Raw genomic sequence first — 22,646 nt, 5'->3', positions numbered from 1 at the left:
TGCTCAAGTATATAGTTGTGGCCACTGTGTATAATATTATGATAATATTATGAGTTGTCTCTGAGGCTGAGCGGGGTCTCTCAGAGAGTGCCTCAATTTTTCCTATTCTGGGCCTGGTCTCCCTGCAGGGGAGAGGATGAAGGGGATTGTCTCCTCCTGTATGAAACATAATGAGGTTTCCTATGAATTTGAACTTGTGTGTAAACACAAGGGAAAAGATGAGAGGGGATTAGCTGGCCCTGCCACAAAGTGTAGTCTTTTGGCTGGGAAGATAGTTTCTAAGGAGAGTCGGGGCTGTGGAACCTAAGGGTACTTTGCTTTATGGCCTCTGCAGTGGCTCTTTCTTCTGTCACCTCAGCTTTCAGAAGAACCTTGCTAAACATGACAGCTAAGTCTCAGCTCTCACTGTGAAGAGTGAACACAAGCAGTGCCCGGAGTTGGGGTAAAGCAGATTGGCGGAAGATGGGGAAAACAGCCACTGCCTTGGAAACACCAGGTTAAGGACACTCAGAGGTGACCAGCAGGGCCTGGGGACTTAACCATTTATTTGTGTATTAGGAAGCTGTCTGCCCTTTGCAGGTGGGAGAAGGTAGGGACCTCTGGGTTACATTCCTTTGGCCTTCAGTGCATAAAAACTACCTTTCCTGGTACCTGTATGTGGTGGGGTCTCCCAGTATGGGGCCTGTGTGGAAAGAGGAGGAATTCTAGAGATAAAGGTGCCCCCCAGAAATGAAGGCACGGAACAGGGCTCTGCAGAACAAAGATAGCAAGTGGGGTGGAGATAAGAGAAGGGCCGAGTTCTGCTTACATTCCTAAGAACAGGGTCAGCAGATCATGTGAGACTCTGAGGAATTTTTGTAGCTTTCACTATTTTACTCTCATCTTTCCTCTTGTATTTACACTCAAGTTCAAATCCAAAGGAAACCTCCTAATGTTTCATACAGGAGAAGACAATGCAGGAGGCTCTGTCTGATCTTGACTTACCAGGCAGAGTGGAAAGCCAGGTCAGAAGTAGCAGGCAGTGATATTTAGGATAGAAGCAGGCAGTCCTTAAGGCCCTGAGAAGAAGGTGGCGGTGGGCTAGCCCCAAAGTCTGGTGTGATCTCTGTGGTGACAGGCAGCCCTGTGCCCAGACAGGGACAAGTAGCAGTGGCTTGGATGAACTGGAGCCTCCTCCCCCAAGTCCTCAGCTCTCCTCTTTCCCTTCCCCCATCCCCAGTTCCCTGGTAAGCAGAGAGGACACCACTGTGGCCAAACGCCTTTATTCTGCTGTGTCCAAATTCTCCAGGGCAGGGAGAGAGAGGCTGGGTGGGGTCAGTGCTGCACAGACTCCAGCCCAGAGCCTGGCCTGGGGACAGATGCGTGGTGGACCCACAGTGCTTCTCCTGGCTGTGGCCAGAGGCTGAGGATGGCTCACCAGAGGAGGTCAGCTGGTGTGCACCTCAAAGTTCACCTCTGATTCCGGGAGGGAAGGAAGCCGAACGCCGGCTAGGGGGTGCAAGCCTGGGACCTGCTCTTGCTCTTGGATCTGGTCTCGGAGGCGCTGGATTTCTAGGCGCTGCATTTCGATGATTCTCCCAGTTTCTTCTTGTTCACTCAGTCGCATGGTGGGAGCGACACCAGGTATGTCCTTGCTGGGTGCTGTGAGGGACACAGCAGGACTCATGTGGGCCTGTTCATTGGACCTGTCCCCTTCTATCCCCCCTCAAACAGTCACTGAGCACCTACTCTACTGTAGACACTCTGAATCCCAGCAGCCAGGGATAAGAAGACATCTCAGTGTCTAGCAGAGAGACGGAGAAATGAACAGATACTCTTCAGCATGATAAGACAGATGCCGAGGGCGACCCCAGCCCAGGCCCCTCCTGAGCCCCAGTCAGCCTGCCCTGAGGCCTTTCCAGTGAAGGCTGCCCATTCTCCCACTCTCCACAGTGGACAGACAGGGCGGCACTGAACTGCTGACCTATGTTGGGGGATAGATTAATGGGAAGTCATTAGATTTCTCTATCTATTTTTGCATGTTTGAAAATTTCCATAATAGTAGTAAGAAGTACTACAGCACCCTGAGGAGAGCTCAATTTTTTTTGCTAGGATGTTTGGGCAGATTTGAAACATTTTTTTTAAGAGAAGTTTTGCAATTGTTCACAAGCACATTTGTGCCTTTCCTCCAAGAGAAGATAGCTTCACTTTCAAGACAGTCAAGCATTTCAGTCTTCATAACACGTGAGATACTCATGTCAGTTCTTTAACCCAATATTGCCACTTGAGGTACTGCTTATGAAGTTTACTCTTATCACACCTTCTCTTCAACTCTAACAGGGCATGTGAGACAGTATTATATATATACATATATACACATATGTATGTGTGTGTATATATATGTGTACATAAAAACCAAAAAACCAAACCTGTTGTTGCTGAGTCAATTCCGACTCATAGCAATCCTATAGGACACAGTAGAACTGTCCCACAGGGTTTCCAAGGAGTGGCTGGTGGACTCAAACTGCTGACCTTTTGGATGCTTAGCCACTGTGCCAACAGGGCTCCTGTGTATGCAGATATATATGTATATATATGTAATTTTAAAATACATATATGTGTGTCTGTGTATATTTGTGTGTGTGTTGTTATTGTGTGCTGTCGATTCAACTCATAGCAACCCTATAGGACTGAGTAGAACTGCCCCATAGGGCTTCCAAGGCTGTAATTTTTACAGAAGCAGATTACTACATCTTTCTCCTGTGTAGCGGTTGATGGGTTCTTTTGGTTAGCAACTGAGAACCTAACCACTGCACCACCAAGACTCACTCTCTATAATTTTGAAACAGCTGAAGACTGACAAGAAGTTGCAAAATAGTACAGAGAGTTCCTGTATACCCTTCAACCAACTTCCCCTAATGACAGTATCCTACATGACTGTAGTACATAAGACAACTGATACTTGAAAGACCTAGTTCGCAGTCATAGGATGTTTCAGCTGATCAAAATCTTTAAGCTTTATTCCTGAATGTAACCATCAGAAAACGGTATACTCGGACCATTTTCCACAGTAGTGGCCTGGGGAACTTGGCCGCCAGGGAAAGTGGCCCTACCACCCCCGTAGGTCTGGGGCAGGCCCTGAGGGTGCATTTCTAACCAGCTCCCAAGAGATGCTGCCCTCTTGGTCAGTGGACCAGGCCACACTTTGAGTAGCAAGGCCCTCGAGGGTCTCAGTACCAGAATACAGACCAAGCCTACATAGAACTGACCCATGCCAGTTTTATTTCCTGGTTTTATTGACTCTCCAGATAAGAAATGGATGGCTAAAGAACGTTTCTTTATTGTCTAAAAGCCTGAAGTTAAAGACTGTCCATTACGTTATTTAATATCCCTTTTTTAAGCATTGTTGTGATGAGTTTCTCATAGAATTTAGTGACAGAAAAAGGTTCCCTTTACCAAACAGTAAGAACATGTAACCTATCACATTTCTTTATTTTCCTTTTTGCCTTGGCTGTCAGAAATTCAGAGGAACTTGAGGGTATAATTACAGTAACTAACTCATTTCATATGCAATTTTTTCCCATCTCCCTTTACTTCCTGATCTTCCTTTTTGTCTTCATTTTAATTGTATAGGCTCACAATCCCTTATCCATAATTCTAAAGTGCAAAAAGCTCAAAAATGGAAAGCTTTTCTAAACTCATGAAGCTTTTAATAGTCTTTATTTATTCCACTTCACCACCTGTCTGCCAGTTTGCCTTACCGTGGTGCCTTCCGTGTTACTGTGATGCTGGAAATCATGCCACCAGTATTTCAAATAACAGCAGGGTCACCCGTGGTGGACAGGTTTCAGTGGCACTTTCAGACTAAAACAGACTAGGAAGAAAGGCCTGCTGATCTACTTCCAAAAATTAGCCAATGAAAACTTTATGGATCACAACAGAACATTGTCCGACTAGCTTGCTTTGGACACGTCAGCAGGATGGATAAACCCCTAGAGGAGAACATCATGTTTAGTGAAGTAGAGGACCAATGAGAGTGAGAGAAACCCTTGGTGAAATGGATTGGTACAACAGCTGCAACGACAGACTTGCACATGCCAGTGATCATAAGAATGACGCAGGACTGAGCAACGTTTTGTTTTACATAAGGTCACCATGAGTTGGTGTCAACTTGATGGCACCTATCTATCTATCTATTCCACTAAGTGTGACTACTCGTACATTTCACTACAGAAACACTAATGCGTTTAATGGGGGCACTGCCCCAGACCCCTCTGGGGATGTTATGTTATATATTATGTAGATAGATAGATGTTGTTAGGTGCTGTTAAGTCAGTTCCAACTCATAGCAACCCTGTGTGTAACAGAACAAAACACTGTTCAGTCCTGTGCCATCCTCATAATCTTTGCTAAGTTTAAGCCCATTGTTACTGCCACTATGTCATTCCATCTCACTGAGGGTCTTCCTCTTTTTTGCTGACCCTCTACTTTACCAAGCATGATGTCCTTCTCCAGGGACTGGTCCCTCCTGATCACATGTCCAAAGTACATTAGGTGAAGTCTCGCCATCCTCCCTTCTAAGGAGCATTCTGGCTGTACTTTTTCCAGGACAGATTTGTTTGTTCTTCTGGCAGCCCATGGTATATTCAATATTCTTCACCAACACCATAATTCAAAGACATCAATTCTTCTTCAATCTTCCTTATTCACTGTCTAGCTTTCCCATGCATATGAGATGATTGAAAATACCATGACTTGGGTGAGGTGTACCTTAGTCTTCAAGGTGGTATCTTTGCTTTTCAACACTTTAAAGAGGTCTTTTGCAGCAGATTTGTCCAACGCAATACATTGTTTGATTTCTTGACTGCTGCTTCCATGGGCGTTGATTATGGTTCTAAGTAAAAGGAAATCCTTGACAACTTCAATCTTTTCTCTGTCTATCATGGTGTAGCTTATTGGTCCAGTTGTGAGGATTTTTGTTTTCTTCATGTTGAGGTGTAATCCATACTGAAGGCTGTGATTTTTGATCTTCATCAGTAAGTGTCTCATGTCCTCTTCACTTTGTGTAAGCAAGGTTGTGTCATCTTTATATCGCAGGCTGTTATAGAGTCCTCCTCCAACCCGGGTGCTGTGGTCTTCTTCATATAGTCCACCTTCTCAGATTATTTGCTCAGCATACAGACTGAATAAGTATGGTGAAGGATACAACCCTGATGCATACCTTTCCTGATTTTAAACCACACAGTATCCCCTTGTTCTGTTTGAATGACTGCCTCTTGATCTATGTACAGGTTCCTATGAGTACAATTAAGTGTTCTAGAATTACTATTCTTTGTAATATTATCCATAATTTGTTATGATCCACACAGTCAAATGCCTTTGCATAGTCAACAAAACATAGGTAAACATCTTTCTGGTATTCTCTGCTTTCAGCCAGGATCCATCTGACATCAGCAATGATATCCCTGGTTCCACACCCTCTTCTGAGTTGGGCTTGAATTTCTGGCAGTTCCCTGTCCATGTACTGCTGCAACCATTTTTGAATGCTCTTGGGCAAAATTTTACTTGTTGCTGTTGTTAGGTGCCGTCGAGTCGGATCCGACTCATACCGACCCTATGCACAGCAGAACGAAACACTGCCTGGTCCTGTGCCATCCTTACAATCGTTGTTATGCTTGAGCTCATTGTTGCAGCCACTGTGTGTCAATCCACCTCGTTGACGGTCTTCTTCTTTTCCGCTGACCCTGTACTCTGCCAAGCATGATGTCCTTCTCCAGGGACTGATCCCTCCTGACAACATGTCCAAAGTATGTAGGACGCAGTCTCGCCATCCTTGCTTCTAAGGAGCATTCTGGTTGTACTTCTTCTAAGACAGATTTGTTCATTCTTTTGGCAGTCCATGGTATATTCAGTATTCTTCGCCAACACCACAATTCAAAGGCGTCAACTCTTCTTCGGTCTTCCTTATTCATTGTCCAGCTTTCATATGCATATGATGCGATTGAAAATACCATGGCTTGGGTCAGGCGCACCTTAGTCTTCAGGGTGACATCCTTGCTCTTCAACACTTTGAAGAGGTCCTTTGCAGCAGATTTACCCAATGCAACGCATCTTTTGATTTCTTGACTGCAGCTTCCCATGGCTGTTGACTGTGGATCCAAGTAAAATGAAATCCTTGACAACTTCAATCTTTTCTCTGTTTATCATGATGTTGCTCATTGGACCAGTTGTGAGGATTTTTGTTTTCTTTATGTTGAGGTGCAATCCATACTGAAGGCTGTGGTCTTTGATCTTCATTAGTGCTTCAAGTCCTCTTCACTTTCAGCAAGCAAGGTTGTGTCATCTGCATAACGCAGGTTGTTAATGAGTCTTCCTCCAGTCTTGATGCCCTGTTCTTCTTCATATAATCCAGCTTCTCGTATTATTTGTTCAGCATACAGATTAAATAGGTATGGTGAAAGAATACAACCCTGACGCACACCTTTCCTGACTTTAAACCAATCAGTATCCCCTTGTTCTGTCCCAACAACTGCCTCTTGATCTATGTAAAGGTTCCTCATGAGCACAATTAAGTCTTCTGGAATTCCCATTCTTCGCAGTGTTATCCGTAGTTTGTTATGATCCACACAGTCAAATGCCTTTGCATAATCAATAAAACACAGGTAAACACCCTTCTGGTATTCTCTGCTTTCACCCAGGATCCATCTGACATCAGCAATGATATCCCTGGTTCCACGTCCTCTTCTGAAACTGGCCTGAATTTCTGGCAGTTCCCTGTCGAAATACTGCTGCAGCCGTTTTTGAATGATCTTCAGCAGAATATTAATGATATTGTTCAATAATTTCCACATTCTGTTGGATCACCTCCCTTTGCAATGTGCATAAATATGGATCTCTGCAGTTGGTTGGCCAGGTAACTGTCTTCCAAATTTCTTGGAATAGACAAGTGAGATATAGATAGATATAGTGCTCTTTCTAAAATCTGAACAATTCTGAATTCTTAATCATAGTTAACCCCTAAGGATTCTGGACAGGGATTGTGGACCTTTAAGTGCTGAGATATAGAAAGAACCTTACAGATCATTTTGGAGACATGGCACATGGCATGGAGAGGCTTACAAAAGGTCATTGGACAGGCAGCGTTGGTAGTCAAAGGGAGTCCTGGCCTGTGGCTACCATTGGTTTCCTGGTTCCATTGCCCAATCTCCCCTGGCCACTGGTAATATTACCTGTCTCTGGAACCTCCTGTGGTCGAATTTTCTTGGCCAATTTCAGGGCTGCTTCAAGGTCATAGACTTGGGAGCGAGTGAACTTCAGCTCCCTGCGGAGCTCATTAATCTCCTTGATCAGGGAGACATTTTCCTGCAGGGGAAAAAAAAAAAGAAAATGAAGAGAGAGTGAGTCTGGATGAATAAGCCACGGACACAGGGCCTGTGGGTGATGTGTGGTGTTGGGCCTGGGCCCAGATTAACTCTATGATTTCTCATTGGGGCATGAGTCTTTATCCCAGCTCATGGTTCAGCCTCTTGAGGTACCAGCTAACTTACCTTCAGGTGGACTCTGGTAGAGTAAGATACAAACAGCTGCACCATTCTCATCCATCAATGCTCTTTCCAACATCAACAGCAACAACACTTTTCTAAGCACTTTATATGAATTTAATGCATTTAAGTATCACAGTAACCCTATGGGTAGATACTATTACAACCACAACTTTACAGAGGAGGAAACTGAGGCACAGAGAGGTTATGTAATTTACCCAAGGTTACTCAGCTAGCAAGTAGCAGAGCCAGGATTCCAACTCCAACAGTGTGGCTCCAGAGCTCTGAGCTCTTAAGCACTGTGTTATACTTTATTCATTTGTTGAACGTACATTTATAGGGTACGTGCCAGGTCCTCGGGATGCAGACGTAAATAAGACATGGTTCCTGCCCTCAGCAGCATGCAGGTTAGTGAGGACCAGAAAAAGCGAATGGATAATTATTGCCACATCCATTAGGAGTTCATTTTTCTTGTTTGTGTTTGATAAATATCCATCCATCCATCCAATATTTATTGAGTACTTATTAAATGCCAGTCACTGTCCTGGTCCTAAACAGTGTGCTGTTTAGTGGGGTTTCTGGGCACAGTTTAATGGTGGCCATCTTGCTGCGATGGACAAGTGGGACACAGAGGAAAGGTACTTAGTCCTATCTGAATGACAAGGATGGATTCCCCAGAATTGGCCCCTGGGCTGAGGCTTGAAGGAGTTTTCAAGGAGAGGGCAAAGGGTGTCCCAGACAACAGGAACACCAGGAGCAAAGGCACAGAAGTATGACGCAGCTAATGTGTGTGTGGGGGGTCAGGGGGAGGGGGGTGGTTCTTGAAGTAGTTCTGTTTCACTGGAGCACGAAGTAAGGAGAGAGAAGATGAAGAGCTTGCTGGGGGCATGTTGTGGGGACTCTGAACTTTGGGACCAAGCAATCTTTTCTCTCCCCACACCTTAGATCACGGCCTTCCATTTCACACTCAACATGAGGGCACAAGAATGGCACCAAGTGGGGGGGCCCTGTCACCATAGGCCCAGAGGACTGGCTACTTTGCTCTTAGAACCTATTTTGCTTGTAGAACACAGAACCTTGTGTGTAGAACCCCTAGGTGCGCATTTCATAGGACCGTGATGAATGAATCATCTTAAATGCCGCTTCTGATCAGTAGGTCTGGGCAGGTCCTGAGAGCTGGCATTTCTAACCAGCTCCCAGGTGATGCTGCTGCTGGTCTTCGTGCCAGACCACACATTGAGTAGCAAAGCCCTCAAGTGTCTGAGTACCAGAATGCAGGCCAAATCACCTGTGCCAGGAACAAACTGCTCCCACTTGGATGTGATCTCAGGAGTCAGAGCCTAGAGAATCAGATGATCCCAATCACTAGCCTCACTACACCTTGACAGGCAGTTATCTGCTCTGGGGATATGCCTACCCCTCAGCTGGGGCCGAGGGCTGGAGGACCCCAACTAATTCTTTACCTCCAGAACCTTTTCCTAAGTGCTAATCTAAATCTTCACATTTTCAGTGCATCACTGAATTTCAGTATTCCTTGTGGTGCAAACGGTTAAGTGTTCAACTACTAGCCGAAAAGCCGGCAGTTTGAACCCACCCAGAGGCATCTCGGAAGACAGGCCTGGCTATCTGCTTTTGAAAACCCTATGGAGTAGTTCTACTCCGCACACATGGAATTGCCATGAGTTGGAATCGACTTGATGGTAACTAACAACAACAACATTAAAAAAAAAAGTTCTCTATCCATCAACAAATGAACAGATAAACAATATGTGGTATACACACACAATGGAATACTACTGAGCTGTAGAGAGAAATGAAGTCCTGATGTATGCCATACATGGATGAACCTTGAAAACATCGTGCTGAATGAAATAAATCAGCCACAAAAGGTCAAATTCTGTTATGATCTCACTTATATGAAATAAGCAAGTACATAGAAACTAAAGATTATTAGTGGTTATCAGGGGTGGAAGGGAGAGGAAAAAGGAGAGTTTTTCCTTAGGGGGCATTGAGTTTATGTTAATGGTGGTGGAGTGATTTGGAAAATGATAGTTAAGAATCGTTGCACAACTTGATGCATATAATTCAACATCACTAAATTGTGCATGTTGAGATGGCTTATGTTTTGTTATGTATATTTCATCACACACACACAAAATCTCTGTCAGATGAATACTCAATTATTATTGCCAATCCCTTGTTCTTCAATCTAAGCTTTGTGCCTGTTTTTCTAGAAGTCAGCAGGTTTTCTCCATTGATGTTACCCTATAACCAACCCAGGCCTGGGTGATGAATCTCCCATATGGCCTTTCCAGATGCTATGCACATTTGTCACCTCTCCAGTAAAGTTCTCTGTCAGTTTCCTTCCCTGGAATTTCTCCATGCCAAATTTATGCCATGACACAGTCAATTCAACACAAATTTACTGGGTTCTAAGACCTTGGATGCTGCCTTGCATTTAAAAAGTTGCTTAATAAATATTTGTGAAATGGATAAGCAAATGAATAAATAATAAAGTTGATATCAAGTTGAATAAGATGAGATTATTACTAATAAGGGAACTTGTGATGGTTAAGGTTGTGTGTCAACTTGGCTGGGTCATGATTCTCAGTGGTTTGGCAGTTATGATGTAGTTTAGCAATCATTATGATGTTGTGATCACTTCCATGAAGAGATTTGATATAATGTGATCACCTCCATGATGGGATCTGCTGTGAGTAGCCCATAAGTTGAAAGGGAGTTTCCTTGGGCATGTGGCCTGCACTGAATATAAGTGGACATTCTGGCAAGGCTCATGGGCTTTTGCTCGCTCTGGATCCTGCAGCTGGCTTCTGTTCGACCTCCAGTTCTTGAGTCTCGTTTGCTGCTCTTGGGATTTGTCGATTGTAGCCTGTGAGTAAGAACCCTGCTCTCTGACCTGCCAATCCTGTGTTTGCTGCCCCTGTAGCTATGCAGATCAGGAGCCACCTCTATCTTGACCCACGGACCTGGGACCTTCCAGTCTCTACAAACACGTGAGCTATTTCCTTGATGTAAATCTCTCTAAATATATATTTATATGCTTTACTGGTTTTGCTTCTCTAGAGAACCCAGCATAAGACAAACCTACAAACCAGCCCTGGGGTAGGGGCAGTGCCATGGATTGAATTGAGTCCCCCCAAAATGTGTGCCGACTTGGCTAGTCCATAACTCCTAGTATTGTGTGATTTTCTGCCGTTTTGTCATCTGATGTGATTTTCCTAGATGTTGTAAATCCTACCTCTATGATGTTAATGAGGTGGCATTAGTGGCAGTTATGTTAATGAGGCAGGACTCAATCTACAAGATTAGGTTGTGTCTTAAGTCAATTTCTTTTGAGATATAAAAGAGAGAAGCAAGCAGAAAGACATGGGGACCTCATACCACCAAGAAAGTAGAGCCAGGAGCATGTGTCCTTTGGACTCAGGGTCCTTGCACTGAGAAGCTCCTAGAGCAGAGGAAGATTGAAGACAAAGGCCTTCCTCCAGAGCCAAGAGAGACAGAAAGCCTTCCCCTGCAGCTGGTACCCTGAATTCAGACTGCTAACCTCCCAGACAGTGAGAGAATGAATTACTCTTTGTTAAAGTCATCAACTTGTGGTATTTCTGTTACAGCAGCGCTAGATAACTAAGGCAAAATTTGGTACCAGAAGAGCAGGGTGCTGTTTTAACAGAGATATCTAAAATATGGAAGCAGATTTGAAGCTGTGAATGGATAGTCTGGAAGAGTTTTAACGTGCCTAATAGAAAAAGTCAGAAGTGGATGTGGAACAAATTGCTGATGTCTGATGGATCCTGGCTGAAAGCAGAGAATACCAGAAAGATTACCTGTGTTTCATTGATTATGCAAAGGCATTCAGCTGTGTGGATCATAACAAATTATGGATAACACTGTGAAGAATGGGAATTCCAGAACACTTAATTGTGTTCATGAGGAACCTGTACGTAGATCAAGAGGCAGTCATTTGAACAAAACAAGGGGATACTGCGTGGTTTAATGTCAGGAGAAGTGTGTGTCAGGGTTGTATCCTTTCACCATACTTATTCAATCTGTACGCTGAGCAAATAATCTGAGAAGCTGGACTATATGAAGAAGACCATGGCATCAGGATTGAAGAAAGACTCTATAACAACCTGTGATACGAAGATGACACAACCTTGCTTGCTGAAAGTGAAGAGGACTTGAAAACAATTACTGATGAAGCACTTACTGATAAAGCCTCAGTATGGATTATAGAAAGAAAACAAAAATCCTTACAACTGGACCAATAAGCAACATCATGATAAATGCAGAAAAGACTGAAGTTGTCAAGGATTTCATTTTACTTGGATCCACAATCAACGCCCATGGAAGCAGCAGTCAAGAAATCAAGTGAGGAAATATGCTGCAAAAAACCTGTTTAAAGTGTTGAAAAGCAAAGATGTCACCTTGAAGACTAAGGTGGGCCTGACCCAAGCCATGGTGTTTTCAATTGCCTCATATGAATGTGAAAGCTGGGTGATGAATAAGGAAGACAGAAGAAAAACTGATGCCTTTGAATTGAGGTGTTGGCGAAGAATACTGAATATATCATGGACTTCCAAAAGAATGAACAAATCTGTCTTGGAAGAAGTACAACCAGAATGCTCATTAGAAGCAAGGATGGCGAGACTACACCTCACATACTTCAGACATATCATCAGGAGAGATCAGTCCCTGGAGAAGGCCATCATGCTTGGTAAAGTACAGGGCCAGTAAAAAAGAGGAAGACCCTCAACAAGACGGATTGGCATAGTGGCTGCAACAGTGCGCTCAAGCATAGCGATGACTGTGAGGATAGCTCAGGACCAGGCAGTATTTTGTTCAGTTGTACATAGGGTCACTATGGGGCAGAACTGACTCGATGGCACCTAACGACAACAACAACAACAACAACAGTAAAAGCTAGATTGCCTTGAAGAGCCTGTTGGTGGAATTATGGGTATCAAAGACAATTCTGGTGAGGACTGAGAAGGAAACGAGGAGAGCTGTTACACTGGAGACGGCACGGACAGTGACAAGCAGCAGAACCAAAAGACCAGTTCTAGACCGTGCTGGAGCCAACCCATGGAGAGAGCTGAGTGCCTTTGGCAGGATGCTTCCTGGTGGAGGGGGGTGCCTCTGGGCACTTATCTGTTGAGCTAGGCTTGCCAACCCATGGAGCAAGAGAGCTGACTGCCTTCCAGCTGAAGTTTACTGGTGGAGTGGGGTGCTTCCAGGCACTTATTGGTGGAGCTACAGAGTTTTCTAACACTTGCCCCAGCAGGGCAGATGCAGGCATGAGGCCTGAGGGGCCAAGAGGCCAAGGAACCAGGAAGCTGAAGCTTAAGAGACAAGGAACACAGGAAGCAGATCTGCTTCAGTCTCAAAGGGTAGGACCACCTCTGGATTCACAGCTGGCTTCGAATCCTGGCTCTACCACTATGCACTGCCTCTGTTTCCTCTTTTGAAAATAAGTCTAATAATAACTTCCTCATAAGGTTGTTGTATGGGCTAAATGAGGTAATGTATGCAAAATGATTGGTATATGGCAGGGATCCAATCAGTCTTTGCAGTTAGGATTGCTCTTGTTTTTATTATTATTATTAACATCAAGCTTTTAGTACTCAGACTCTGCTTGCTCCCTCTTGGCTCCAGCCTGGAACACTCTTCCCCATATCCCACCTCCCCTGGGAGCCTTCCTCACACTGGGTTAGGTGCTCCCGGCTCAGGCTCTCCTGGCACAGCACTTTCCTCTCATGGCATCTCTGGGTATTGAATCCAAACTGGGCCTCCCATGCAGGTACAATGCCCAGTGCATACTAGGCTTTCAGAAACTAGTTCTTAGGTGATTTTTTTGAATGAATGAGTGACCAGAACTAGGGAATCCAGACTGTGTCGAGCCTTAGGCTTCCATCACACTCTAGTAAGGACTGAGTCATGCTCTGGAGGCCCATTTAAGTGACAAGGCATCATGGAGGTGTCAAAGGCTGGCAGTGGGGTCAGAAACAGGCATTCATGCGAAAAGTACCAGCGTCAGTGATGTCAGTCATGGTGACAGTTGTAGAGGGGGTGGGGAGAAACCAGGGCATGGGCCTCAGTTGGGATCATTACAACAGTAAAGGGAGAAATGCCAAGAACCTCAGGTTATTACACAAACGCTAGTTACAAATCATAGCAGGAAGGATGAGCACGAGATTCAGGTCAGACATAAAATCGATAGGATTCAGGGACAAAATGGATGGGGATGACCAAGAAGAAGAAGTAATTAATGATATAAACTGAGAGGACTGGGGAAATGGTACTTTACTTCTAGTATTTATTATGATTATTATTATTAATTTATTGAATGAGGCAGGAGAAGTGAAACTAAATGAAGTCGACTGAAAGGAAGCATGGGGAGACAGACTCTGAATGGGCAAGTACCGTCCTTTCTGTTCTGGTTTTCCCTACCCCACCTGTCTTAGTAATCTAGTGCTGCTGTAACAGAAGTACCACAAGTGGATGGCTTTAATAAAGAGAAATTTATTCTCTCACAGTCTAGGAGGCTAGAAGTCTGAATTCAAGATGCCAGCTCCACGGGAAGGCTTTCTCTCTCCCTTGGCTCTGGAGGAAGGTCCTTGTTCTCAATCTTCCCCTGCTCTAGGAGCTTCTCAGCACAGGGATCCCGAGTCCACAGAACACATGCTCCTGGCTCTACTTTCTTGGTGGTATGAGGTCCCCATGTTTTTCTGCTCGCTTCTCTCTTTTATATTTCAAAAGAGATTGACTTAATCAATTGGTAAAATAATTCTATTATGAAAACATTCTGCATCACACTTTGAAATGTGACGTCTGGGGTCTTAAATGCTAACAAGCGGCCATCTAAGATGCATCAATTGGTCTCAACCCACCTGGATCAAAGGAAAACGAAGAACACCAAGGTCACACGATAACTATGAGCCCAAGAGACAGAAAGGGCCACAGGAACCAGAGACTTACATCATCCTGAGACCAGAAGAACTAGATGGTGCCCGGCCACAACCGATGACTGCCCTGACAGGGAGCATTACGGAGAACCCCTGAGGGAGCAGGAGATCAGTGGGATGCAGACCCCAAATTCTCATAAAAAGACCAGACTTAATGGTCTGACTGAGACTAGAGGAATCCCGGCGGTCATGGTCCCCAAACCTTCTGTTGGCCCAGGACAGGAACCATTCCTGAAGACAGCTCATCAGACATGGAAGGGACTGGACAATGGGTAGGAGAGAGATGCTGATGAAGAGTGAGCTACTTGTATCAGGTGGACACTTGAGACTGTGTTGGCATCTCCTGTCTGGAGGGGAGATGGAAGGGTAGAGAGGGTTAGAAACTGGCAAAATTGTCACGAAAGGAGAGACTGGAAGGGCTGACTCATTAGGGGGAGACTAAGTGGGAGTATGGAGTAAGGTGTATATAAGCTTATATGTGACAGACTGACTTGATTTGTAAACGTTCACTTAAAGCTCAATAAAAACTATTATTAAAAAAAAAAAGAGATTGACTTAAGACACAACCTAATCTTGTAGATTGAGTCCTGCCTCATTAACATAACTGCTACTAATCCCACCTCATTAACATCACAGAGGTAAAATTTATAACACATGGGAAAATCACATCATATGACAAAATGGCAGACAATCACACAATACTGGGAATCATGGACTAGACAAATTGACACACATTTTGGGGGGACAAATTCAATCCATGACATTCTACCCTTTGGCCCCCCAAAATTCATGTCCTTGCCACATGTAAAACACATTCACCCCATCATATCATAGGAAAACTCTTAAACCAACCCCAAGTCCAAAATCCAAAAATTCCTGTTCATCTGTGAAATTGAGAATACAAGTTATCTGCTTCCAAAGTACAATGGTGAAACAGGCACAAGCTAGACATTTCTATTACAATTGGGAGAAACTGAAGGGAAAGAAGGGATAACAGGCACCAAGCAAATCAGCAGAACACATTACATTAGCTGTCAAGGCTTGAAAATAATCCCCTGTTCTCTGATACCATTTGGACAATGGCCCTGCCCTCCAGACTCTAGGTATTGGCCACACTCTCTGGATTCTGAGCGGAGGCCCGTCTGCCCTGGGCTTCAGCTCTACCTTCCAGGTCCATTGGAACAGCAACTCTGCTCTCTCAGCTTTGTTGTTGTTAGATGTGGTCGAGTTGGTTCCGTCTCATAGTGACCCTATGTACAACAGAACAAAACACTGTCTGGTCCTGTGCCATCCTCACAATCATTGCCATGTTTGAGCCCATTGTTGCACTCAGGGTGTCAATCCATCTCATTGAGGGTTTTCCTCTTTTTCGCTGACCCTCTAATTTACCATGCATGAGGTCCTTCTCCAGGCACTGGTCCCTCGTGATAACATGTCCAAAGTATGTGAGACAAAGTCTCGCCATTCTTGCTTCTAAGGAACATTCTGGCTGTACTTCTTCCAAGACAGATTCATTCATTCTTTTGGCAGTCTATGGTATATTCAATATTCTTCACCAACATCATAACTCAAAGGCATCAGTTCTTCTTTGGGCTTCCTTATTCATTGTCCAGCTTTCGCATACATGTGAGGCAACTGAAGACACCACGGTTTGGGTCAGGCCCACCTTAGTCTTCAAGGTGACATTTTTGCTTTTCAACACTTTAAAGAGGTCTTTTGCAGCAGATTTGCCCGATGCAATTCGTCACTTGATTTCTTCACTGCTGCTTCCACGGGCGTTGACTGTGGATCCAAGTAAAATGAAATCCTTGACAATTTCAATCTTTTCTCCATTTATCGTGATGTTGCTTCTTAGTCCAGTTGTGAGGATTTTTGTTTTCTTTCTGTTGAGGTGTAATCCATACTGAAGGCTGTGCTCTTTGATCTTCATCAGTAAGTGCTTCAAGTCTTCTTCACTTTCAGCAAGTAAGGAAGGTTGTGTCATCTGCATATTAAACCCAGTGCCATTGAGTTAATGAGTCTTCCTCCAATCTTGATGCCCCATTTAGCTTCTCAGATTATTTGCTCAGCATACAGATTGAATTTGTGTGGTGAAAGGATACAACCCTGATGCACACTTTTCCTGACATTAAACCATGCAGTATCCCCTTGTTCTGTTCGAAGGACTGCCTCTTGATCTATGTACAGATTCCTCATGAGCACAATTAAGTGTTCTGGAGTTCCCATTCTTTACAATGATATCCATAACTTGTTATGATCCACACAGTCAAATGCCTTTGCATAGTCAATGAAACACAGGTAAACATCTTTCTGATATTCTTTGCTTTCAGCCAGGATCCATCTGACATCAGCAATGATATCACTTGTTCCATATCCTCTTCTGAATCCAGCTTGAATTTCTGGCATTTCCCTGTTGATGTACTGCTGGAGCTCTTTTGAATGATCTTCAGTAAAATCTTACTTGCATATGATATTAATGATATTGCTCAACAATTTCTGCATTTGGTTGGATCACCTTTTGTCTTAGCCATTTAGTGCTGCTATAACAGAAATACCACAAGTGGACAGCTTTAACAAAGAGAAATTTATTTTCTCACAATCTAGTAGGCTAGACTTTCAAATTTAGGGTGTCAGCTCCAGAGGACGGCTTTCTCTCTTTATTGGCTCTGGAGGAAGGTCTTCTTATCAATCTTCCCCTGGACTTGGAGCTTCACCATGCAGGAACCCCTGGTCCAAAGGACACACTATTCTCCTGGCTCTTGTTTCTTGGTGGTATGAGGTCCTCCACTCTCTGCTTAATTCTCTCTTTTTATCCCAAAAGAAATTGGCTTAAGACACAATCCAGTCTTGTAGACTGAATTCTGCCTCATCAACACAACTGCTGCCTATGCCCCTCATTAACATTATAGAGGCAGGATTTACAACACATAGGAAAGTCACTTCAGAAGACAAAATAGTGGACAATCATACAATATTGGGAATCATGGCCTAGCCAAATTGATACACATTTTTTTGGGGACCCAGCTCAATCCATGACACCTTTCTTTGGAATATGCATAAATATGGATCTCTTCTAGTCAGCTGGCTAGGTAGCTGTCTTCCAAATTTCTTGTCATAGATGACTGAGCACTTCCAGTGCTGCATCCATTTGTTGAAACATCTCAATAGGTATTCCGTCAATTCCTGAAGGCTTGTTTTTTGCCAATGCCTTCAGGGCAGCTTGGACCTCTTCCTTCAGTACCATCAGTTCCTGATCTTATGCTACCTCCTGAAGTGGCTGAATGTCAATCAATTATTTTTCATATAGTGACTCTGTGTATTCATTCCATCTTCTGTTGACGCCTCCTGTGTCATTTAATATTTTCCCTGTAGAATCCTTCAATATTGCAGCTGGAGGCTTGAATTTTTTCTTCAATTCTTTCAGCTTCAGAAATTCAGAGCGTGTTGTTTGCTTTTGGTTTTCTAACTCCAGGTCTTCGCACATTTCATTATAATACTTTGTCTTCTCAATCTGCCCTTAGAAATCTCCTGTTTAGCTGTTTTACTTCATCATTTCTTCCATGTGTTTTAGGTACTCAACGTTCAAGAGCAAGTTTCAGCATCTCTTCTGGCATCCATTTTGGTCTTTTTTTTCTTTCCTGTCTAGAAACTGAAAGTACCATTTCCCCAGTCCTCTCAGTTTATATCATTAATTACTTCTTCTTCTTGGTCATCCCCATCCATTTTGTCCCTGAATCCTATCGATTTTATGTCTGACCTGAATCTCGTGCTCATCCTTCCTGCTATGATTTGTAACTAGCGTTTGTGTAATAACCTGAGGTTCTTGGCATTTCTCCCTTTACTGTTGTAATGATCCCAACTGAGGCCCATGCCCTGGTTTCTCCCCACCCCCTCTACAACTGTCACCATGACTGACATCACTGACGCTGGTACTTTTCGCATGAATGCCTGTTTCTGACCCCACTGCCAGCCTTTGACACCTCCATGATGCCTTGTCACTTAAATGGGCCTCCAGAGCATGACTCAGTCCTTACTAGAGTGTGATGGAAGCCTAAGGCTCGACACAGTCTGGATTCCCTAGTTCTGGTCACTCATTCATTCAAAAAAATCACCTAAGAACTAGTTTCTGAAAGCCTAGTATGCACTGGGCATTGTACCTGCATGGGAGGCCCAGTTTGGATTCAATACCCAGAGATGCCATGAGAGGAAAGTGCTGTGCCAGGAGAGCCTGAGCCGGGAGCACCTAACCCAGTGTGAGGAAGGCTCCCAGGGGAGGTGGGATATGGGGAAGAGTGTTCCAGGCTGGAGCCAAGAGGGAGCAAGCAGAGTCTGAGTACTAAAAGCTTGATGTTAATAATAATAATAAAAACAAGAGCAATCCTAACTGCAAAGACTGATTGGATCCCTGCCATATACCAATCATTTTGCATACATTACCTCATTTAGCCCATACAACAACCTTATGAGGAAGTTATTATTAGACTTATTTTCAAAAGAGGATACAGAGGCAGTGCATAGTGGTAGAGCCAGGATTTGAATCCAGCTGTGTCTGCCTCCTGAGTGCCTTGTTCTTCCATGTCTGCTGCCTCCCAGGGTCTGCTTTTCCACTTCCCATTCACATCACCTCCATTCTAATACCTCACACGGAATGACGGCCAAGGAAGCCCCAACAGGTATAAGTTGGACTCCCCAGAGAGTATCTTTCAGGGTAGTCTGTGTCCTGAGTACAGAGGTCACACTGAGGTCATCTGTATATACTTTGGGTAGCTTTGTGAATTAAAAAGGTGCACACAACAGGTTTGCTGAGCCTTCTATTCCTGATCCCTCCCTGGTCAAGATGGCCTACAAAAGCCCCTCCAAACCTCCAGACTCAGCTACTTTGCTGCAGTGGAAATCTGGCCTGAGGTCTTTATGTAAAGTTCCAATTTTGGGAGTATATAAGAGAGACTGGCCCAGGACACTGAGGACGGTTTATATAATTGTTGTCAGTTGCTGTTGAGTCAGCCCTTGCACAACTGGTCGAAACGCTGCCTGGTCCTGCACCAACCCCATGATCAGTTGGATCCTTGTGACATACAGGGTTTTCACTGGCTGATCATCAGGCCTTTCTTCCTAGTCCATTTTAGTCTGGAAGCTCTGCTAAACCTGTCCAGCATCAGAGCAACATGCAAGCCTTCACTGATAAACCGGTGGTGGCTGTGCATGAGGTGCACTGGCCAGGAATCAAAACTGGGTCCCCCCCATAATGATGGGTGCCTCATAGTTTATATAGAAAGCTTTCTAAATACAGGGCTGTGCTGAGCTGTCTGACTGCCTTTGGCCAACAGTGACGCCAGAGGGCCACAGACAGGAACTGGCTGACCATCCTGGCAGATCTTTCAAAATGCCATATTAGAGAGAAGGGAATGCCTATATCGCCCCCTAATGGTATGCTCTGAAATTGACGCCTTTAAGAATATGGCAGTGCCTGGCAGTGTGGAAAATAGCAGGGAACAGATTTATTCCTTGGACTCGGAAGCCTTGCTTCAGTGTCGTGTTTCTGGAACTCATAGTGATGTCGTCATATATCTAACTGCACAAACGAGCAATCCTGGAATCCTTCTCTGCTCCTTTTTCCATCTTCCTCTCACATCTAATCTGACATTTCTCTCGTCATTTGTACTCTGAAATAACTTTTGACATCACAACTTTCCCCCTTCCAATCCCTTCTCACCTTCCTTAACCCGGCAGTCATCTCCTGAGGGGTCTTCCTGCCACCTGCCTCTTCCCCTACCAGCTTTTCCACCCTGCTAACTGACTTAACCTTTTCAAAACAAAGAGCACCCTTAACTACTTAAAAAACAAAAAAAACACCTTGGGTGGCACCTGTGTATAACATTTACTCTCTTTGGCATGGCATGGAAAGCCCTTTTCAACGTGACTGACCGTAAAGTACCTACTGTTCCAGCCAGCTCTTTCTCCCTGCCCATATGCTCTGCCAGCTCAGATGACTCAAGGGTCTCCAAACATCTCACCAACCTCCCCCCCACCATTTGCCTTTTTGCAGGTTGTTCCTTTTGTCTGGAGGGCTCCTCCCACAACTGCTCTGTGACCCCCTCTACTCACCCTTCAAGGCCCAGCTCAAATGCCACTTCCCCTCAGAAACCTTCCATGAGTCCCCAGGCATAACTGAACTCCACTTCTAAGATGAACACAACAATCAGTATACTGTACTGTGCAGCAATTACCTGTTTGTTTCAAGTTCCACAGTATGAGCTCCTTGAGAGTAGTAACCAGTTGCCATCATTGTTCATTCTGATTTATGGTGACCCCACGTGTGTCAGGATAGAACTGTGTGCCATAGGGTTGTCAATGACTGATTTTTTGGAAGTAGGTCATCAGGCCTTTCTTCCGAGGGGTCTCCGGGTGGACCTGAACCTCCAGCTTTTGGTTAGTATCTGAGAGTGTTAACCGTTTGTACCACCCAGGGATTCCAAAACTATCATAATCATCTTGGAACCCTCCAGGGCTGACAAAGAGCTTGGCGTGTAATAGGCCATTCAAGAATGTGCACTGAATGAATAAAATGTGTGTGCTAGATATTTGTATTCCATAGCAACCCTTATGTTCATAGCTGCAAGTATGCTGAAGAATGCCCGAGTGGGAAGGCCTGGCATTCCTGTCTGAATATACAAATGGGACAGTGACCTCGTTTGGCAGTTATTTTCTAATGAGTTTCTCTCAGATGCCATGTCTGCCCCGGCCTTCCTCAGCCTTTTGGACTGAAGTGCTGGGGTCCTGGTATCTGCAGGCACAGCTTCAGCCAGCTCCCGTCACAACCCTGGCCAGCCCTACCGAGTGTATCAGGAGCTCAGGCTACCACTGGGGGCCTGAGATCCACTGTGCTGCCTCTCCCCTGTGTCCCTGCCCCACAGACACCCCTGACGGACTGTCCAGGCTCCCCCACTGGATTTCTGCCTTGGTTCTTCTATAGTTCCTCTGCTTGGAAGAAGGGAAGGGAAATAGCATTTTTTGAGTACCTATTCTGTCCCCCAAACCAAAACCCAATAACCAAGTCTCTAGGTGGCACAAATGGTTAAGGGCTCAGCTGCTAACTGAAAGGTTGGCCGTTTGAGTCCACCCAGAGGCACCTCGGAACAAAGGGCCCGCTGACCTATTTCTAAAAAGTCAGCTGTTGAAAATCTGATGGAGCACAGCTCTATTCTGACACACATAGGGTCATCATGAGTCAGAATCAATTCGATAGCAACTGGTTTATCTGTCGCAGGCCATTTTTTTTTTTTTTAATTTTTATTGTGCTTTAAGTGAAAGTTTACAAATCAAGTTAGACTCTCATACAAAAATTTATAAACACCTTGCTATATACTCCTAATTGCTCTCCCCCTGAGACAGCATACTCCTTCCCTCCACTCTCTTTTCATGTCTATTCAGCCACCTTCTGATCCCCTCTACCCGTTCATCTCCCTTTCAGACAGGAGATGCCAACATAGTCTCAGGTGTCTACTTGATCCAAAAAGCTCATTATTCACCAGTATCATTGTCTATCCCATAGTCCAGACCAATTCCTGTCTGAAGAGCTGGCTTTGGGAATGGTTCCTGTCTTGGGCTATCAGAAGGTCTGGGCACCATGACCTCCGGGGTCCTTCTAGTCTCAGCCAGACCAGTAAGTCTGGTCTTTTTACGAGAATTGGGGTCTGCATCCCACTGCTCTCCTGCTCCCTCAGGGGTTCTCTTTTGTGTTCCCTGTCAGGACAGTCATTGGTTGTAGCCGGGCACCATCTAGTTTTTCTGGTCTCAGGCTAATGTAGTCTCTGCTTTATGTGGTCCTTTCTCGCAGGCCAGTTCTTAATGCTTTACATTACTTATCTTATTCAGTGCTAGCCATAAGCCACTGAGGTTGGTGTTTTCTCCCCCATTTAACAGGTAGGGAGGGTGGTGCCTGAGAAGTTAAGGAATTTACCCAAGGTCTCCTGGCAAAGGAGTGGGTGAGGCAAGGTAAACCTGGGTCCACACAGGGACAGGGCCCATGTGCTTCCTACCACCCACTTTTCCTGATACCTTGCCTGGACTTGGTCCTTTAAGATCAAAGAAGGAAACCGTTGTTTTTGACCCAGAACTGTGGTTTTGACTTTTTTTTGCTGTT

At 44.6% G+C, this 22,646-nt stretch overlaps 1 protein-coding gene across 1 annotated transcript in view; it reads right to left on the bottom strand.

The window, feature by feature from the left end:
* Nucleotides 1-1,212: 1,212 nt before the first annotated feature.
* CFAP57 (cilia and flagella associated protein 57) overlaps nucleotides 1,213-22,646 on the bottom strand; it is a 115,245-nt gene continuing 93,811 nt past the window's right edge. The window contains 2 exon segments of the mRNA XM_023554611.2: nucleotides 1,213-1,641; nucleotides 7,209-7,341. Of these exon segments, the coding sequence (XP_023410379.2) occupies nucleotides 1,427-1,641; nucleotides 7,209-7,341 (348 nt within the window). The 3' untranslated portion in view covers nucleotides 1,213-1,426.

Source organism: Loxodonta africana, chromosome 3 (assembly GCF_030014295.1).
Source record: "Loxodonta africana isolate mLoxAfr1 chromosome 3, mLoxAfr1.hap2, whole genome shotgun sequence".
Classification (NCBI taxonomy): Eukaryota; Metazoa; Chordata; class Mammalia; order Proboscidea; family Elephantidae; genus Loxodonta; species Loxodonta africana.
The sequence above is the reverse complement of the archived record's forward strand: the minus strand, read 5'-3'. Positions and strand labels throughout refer to the sequence as shown.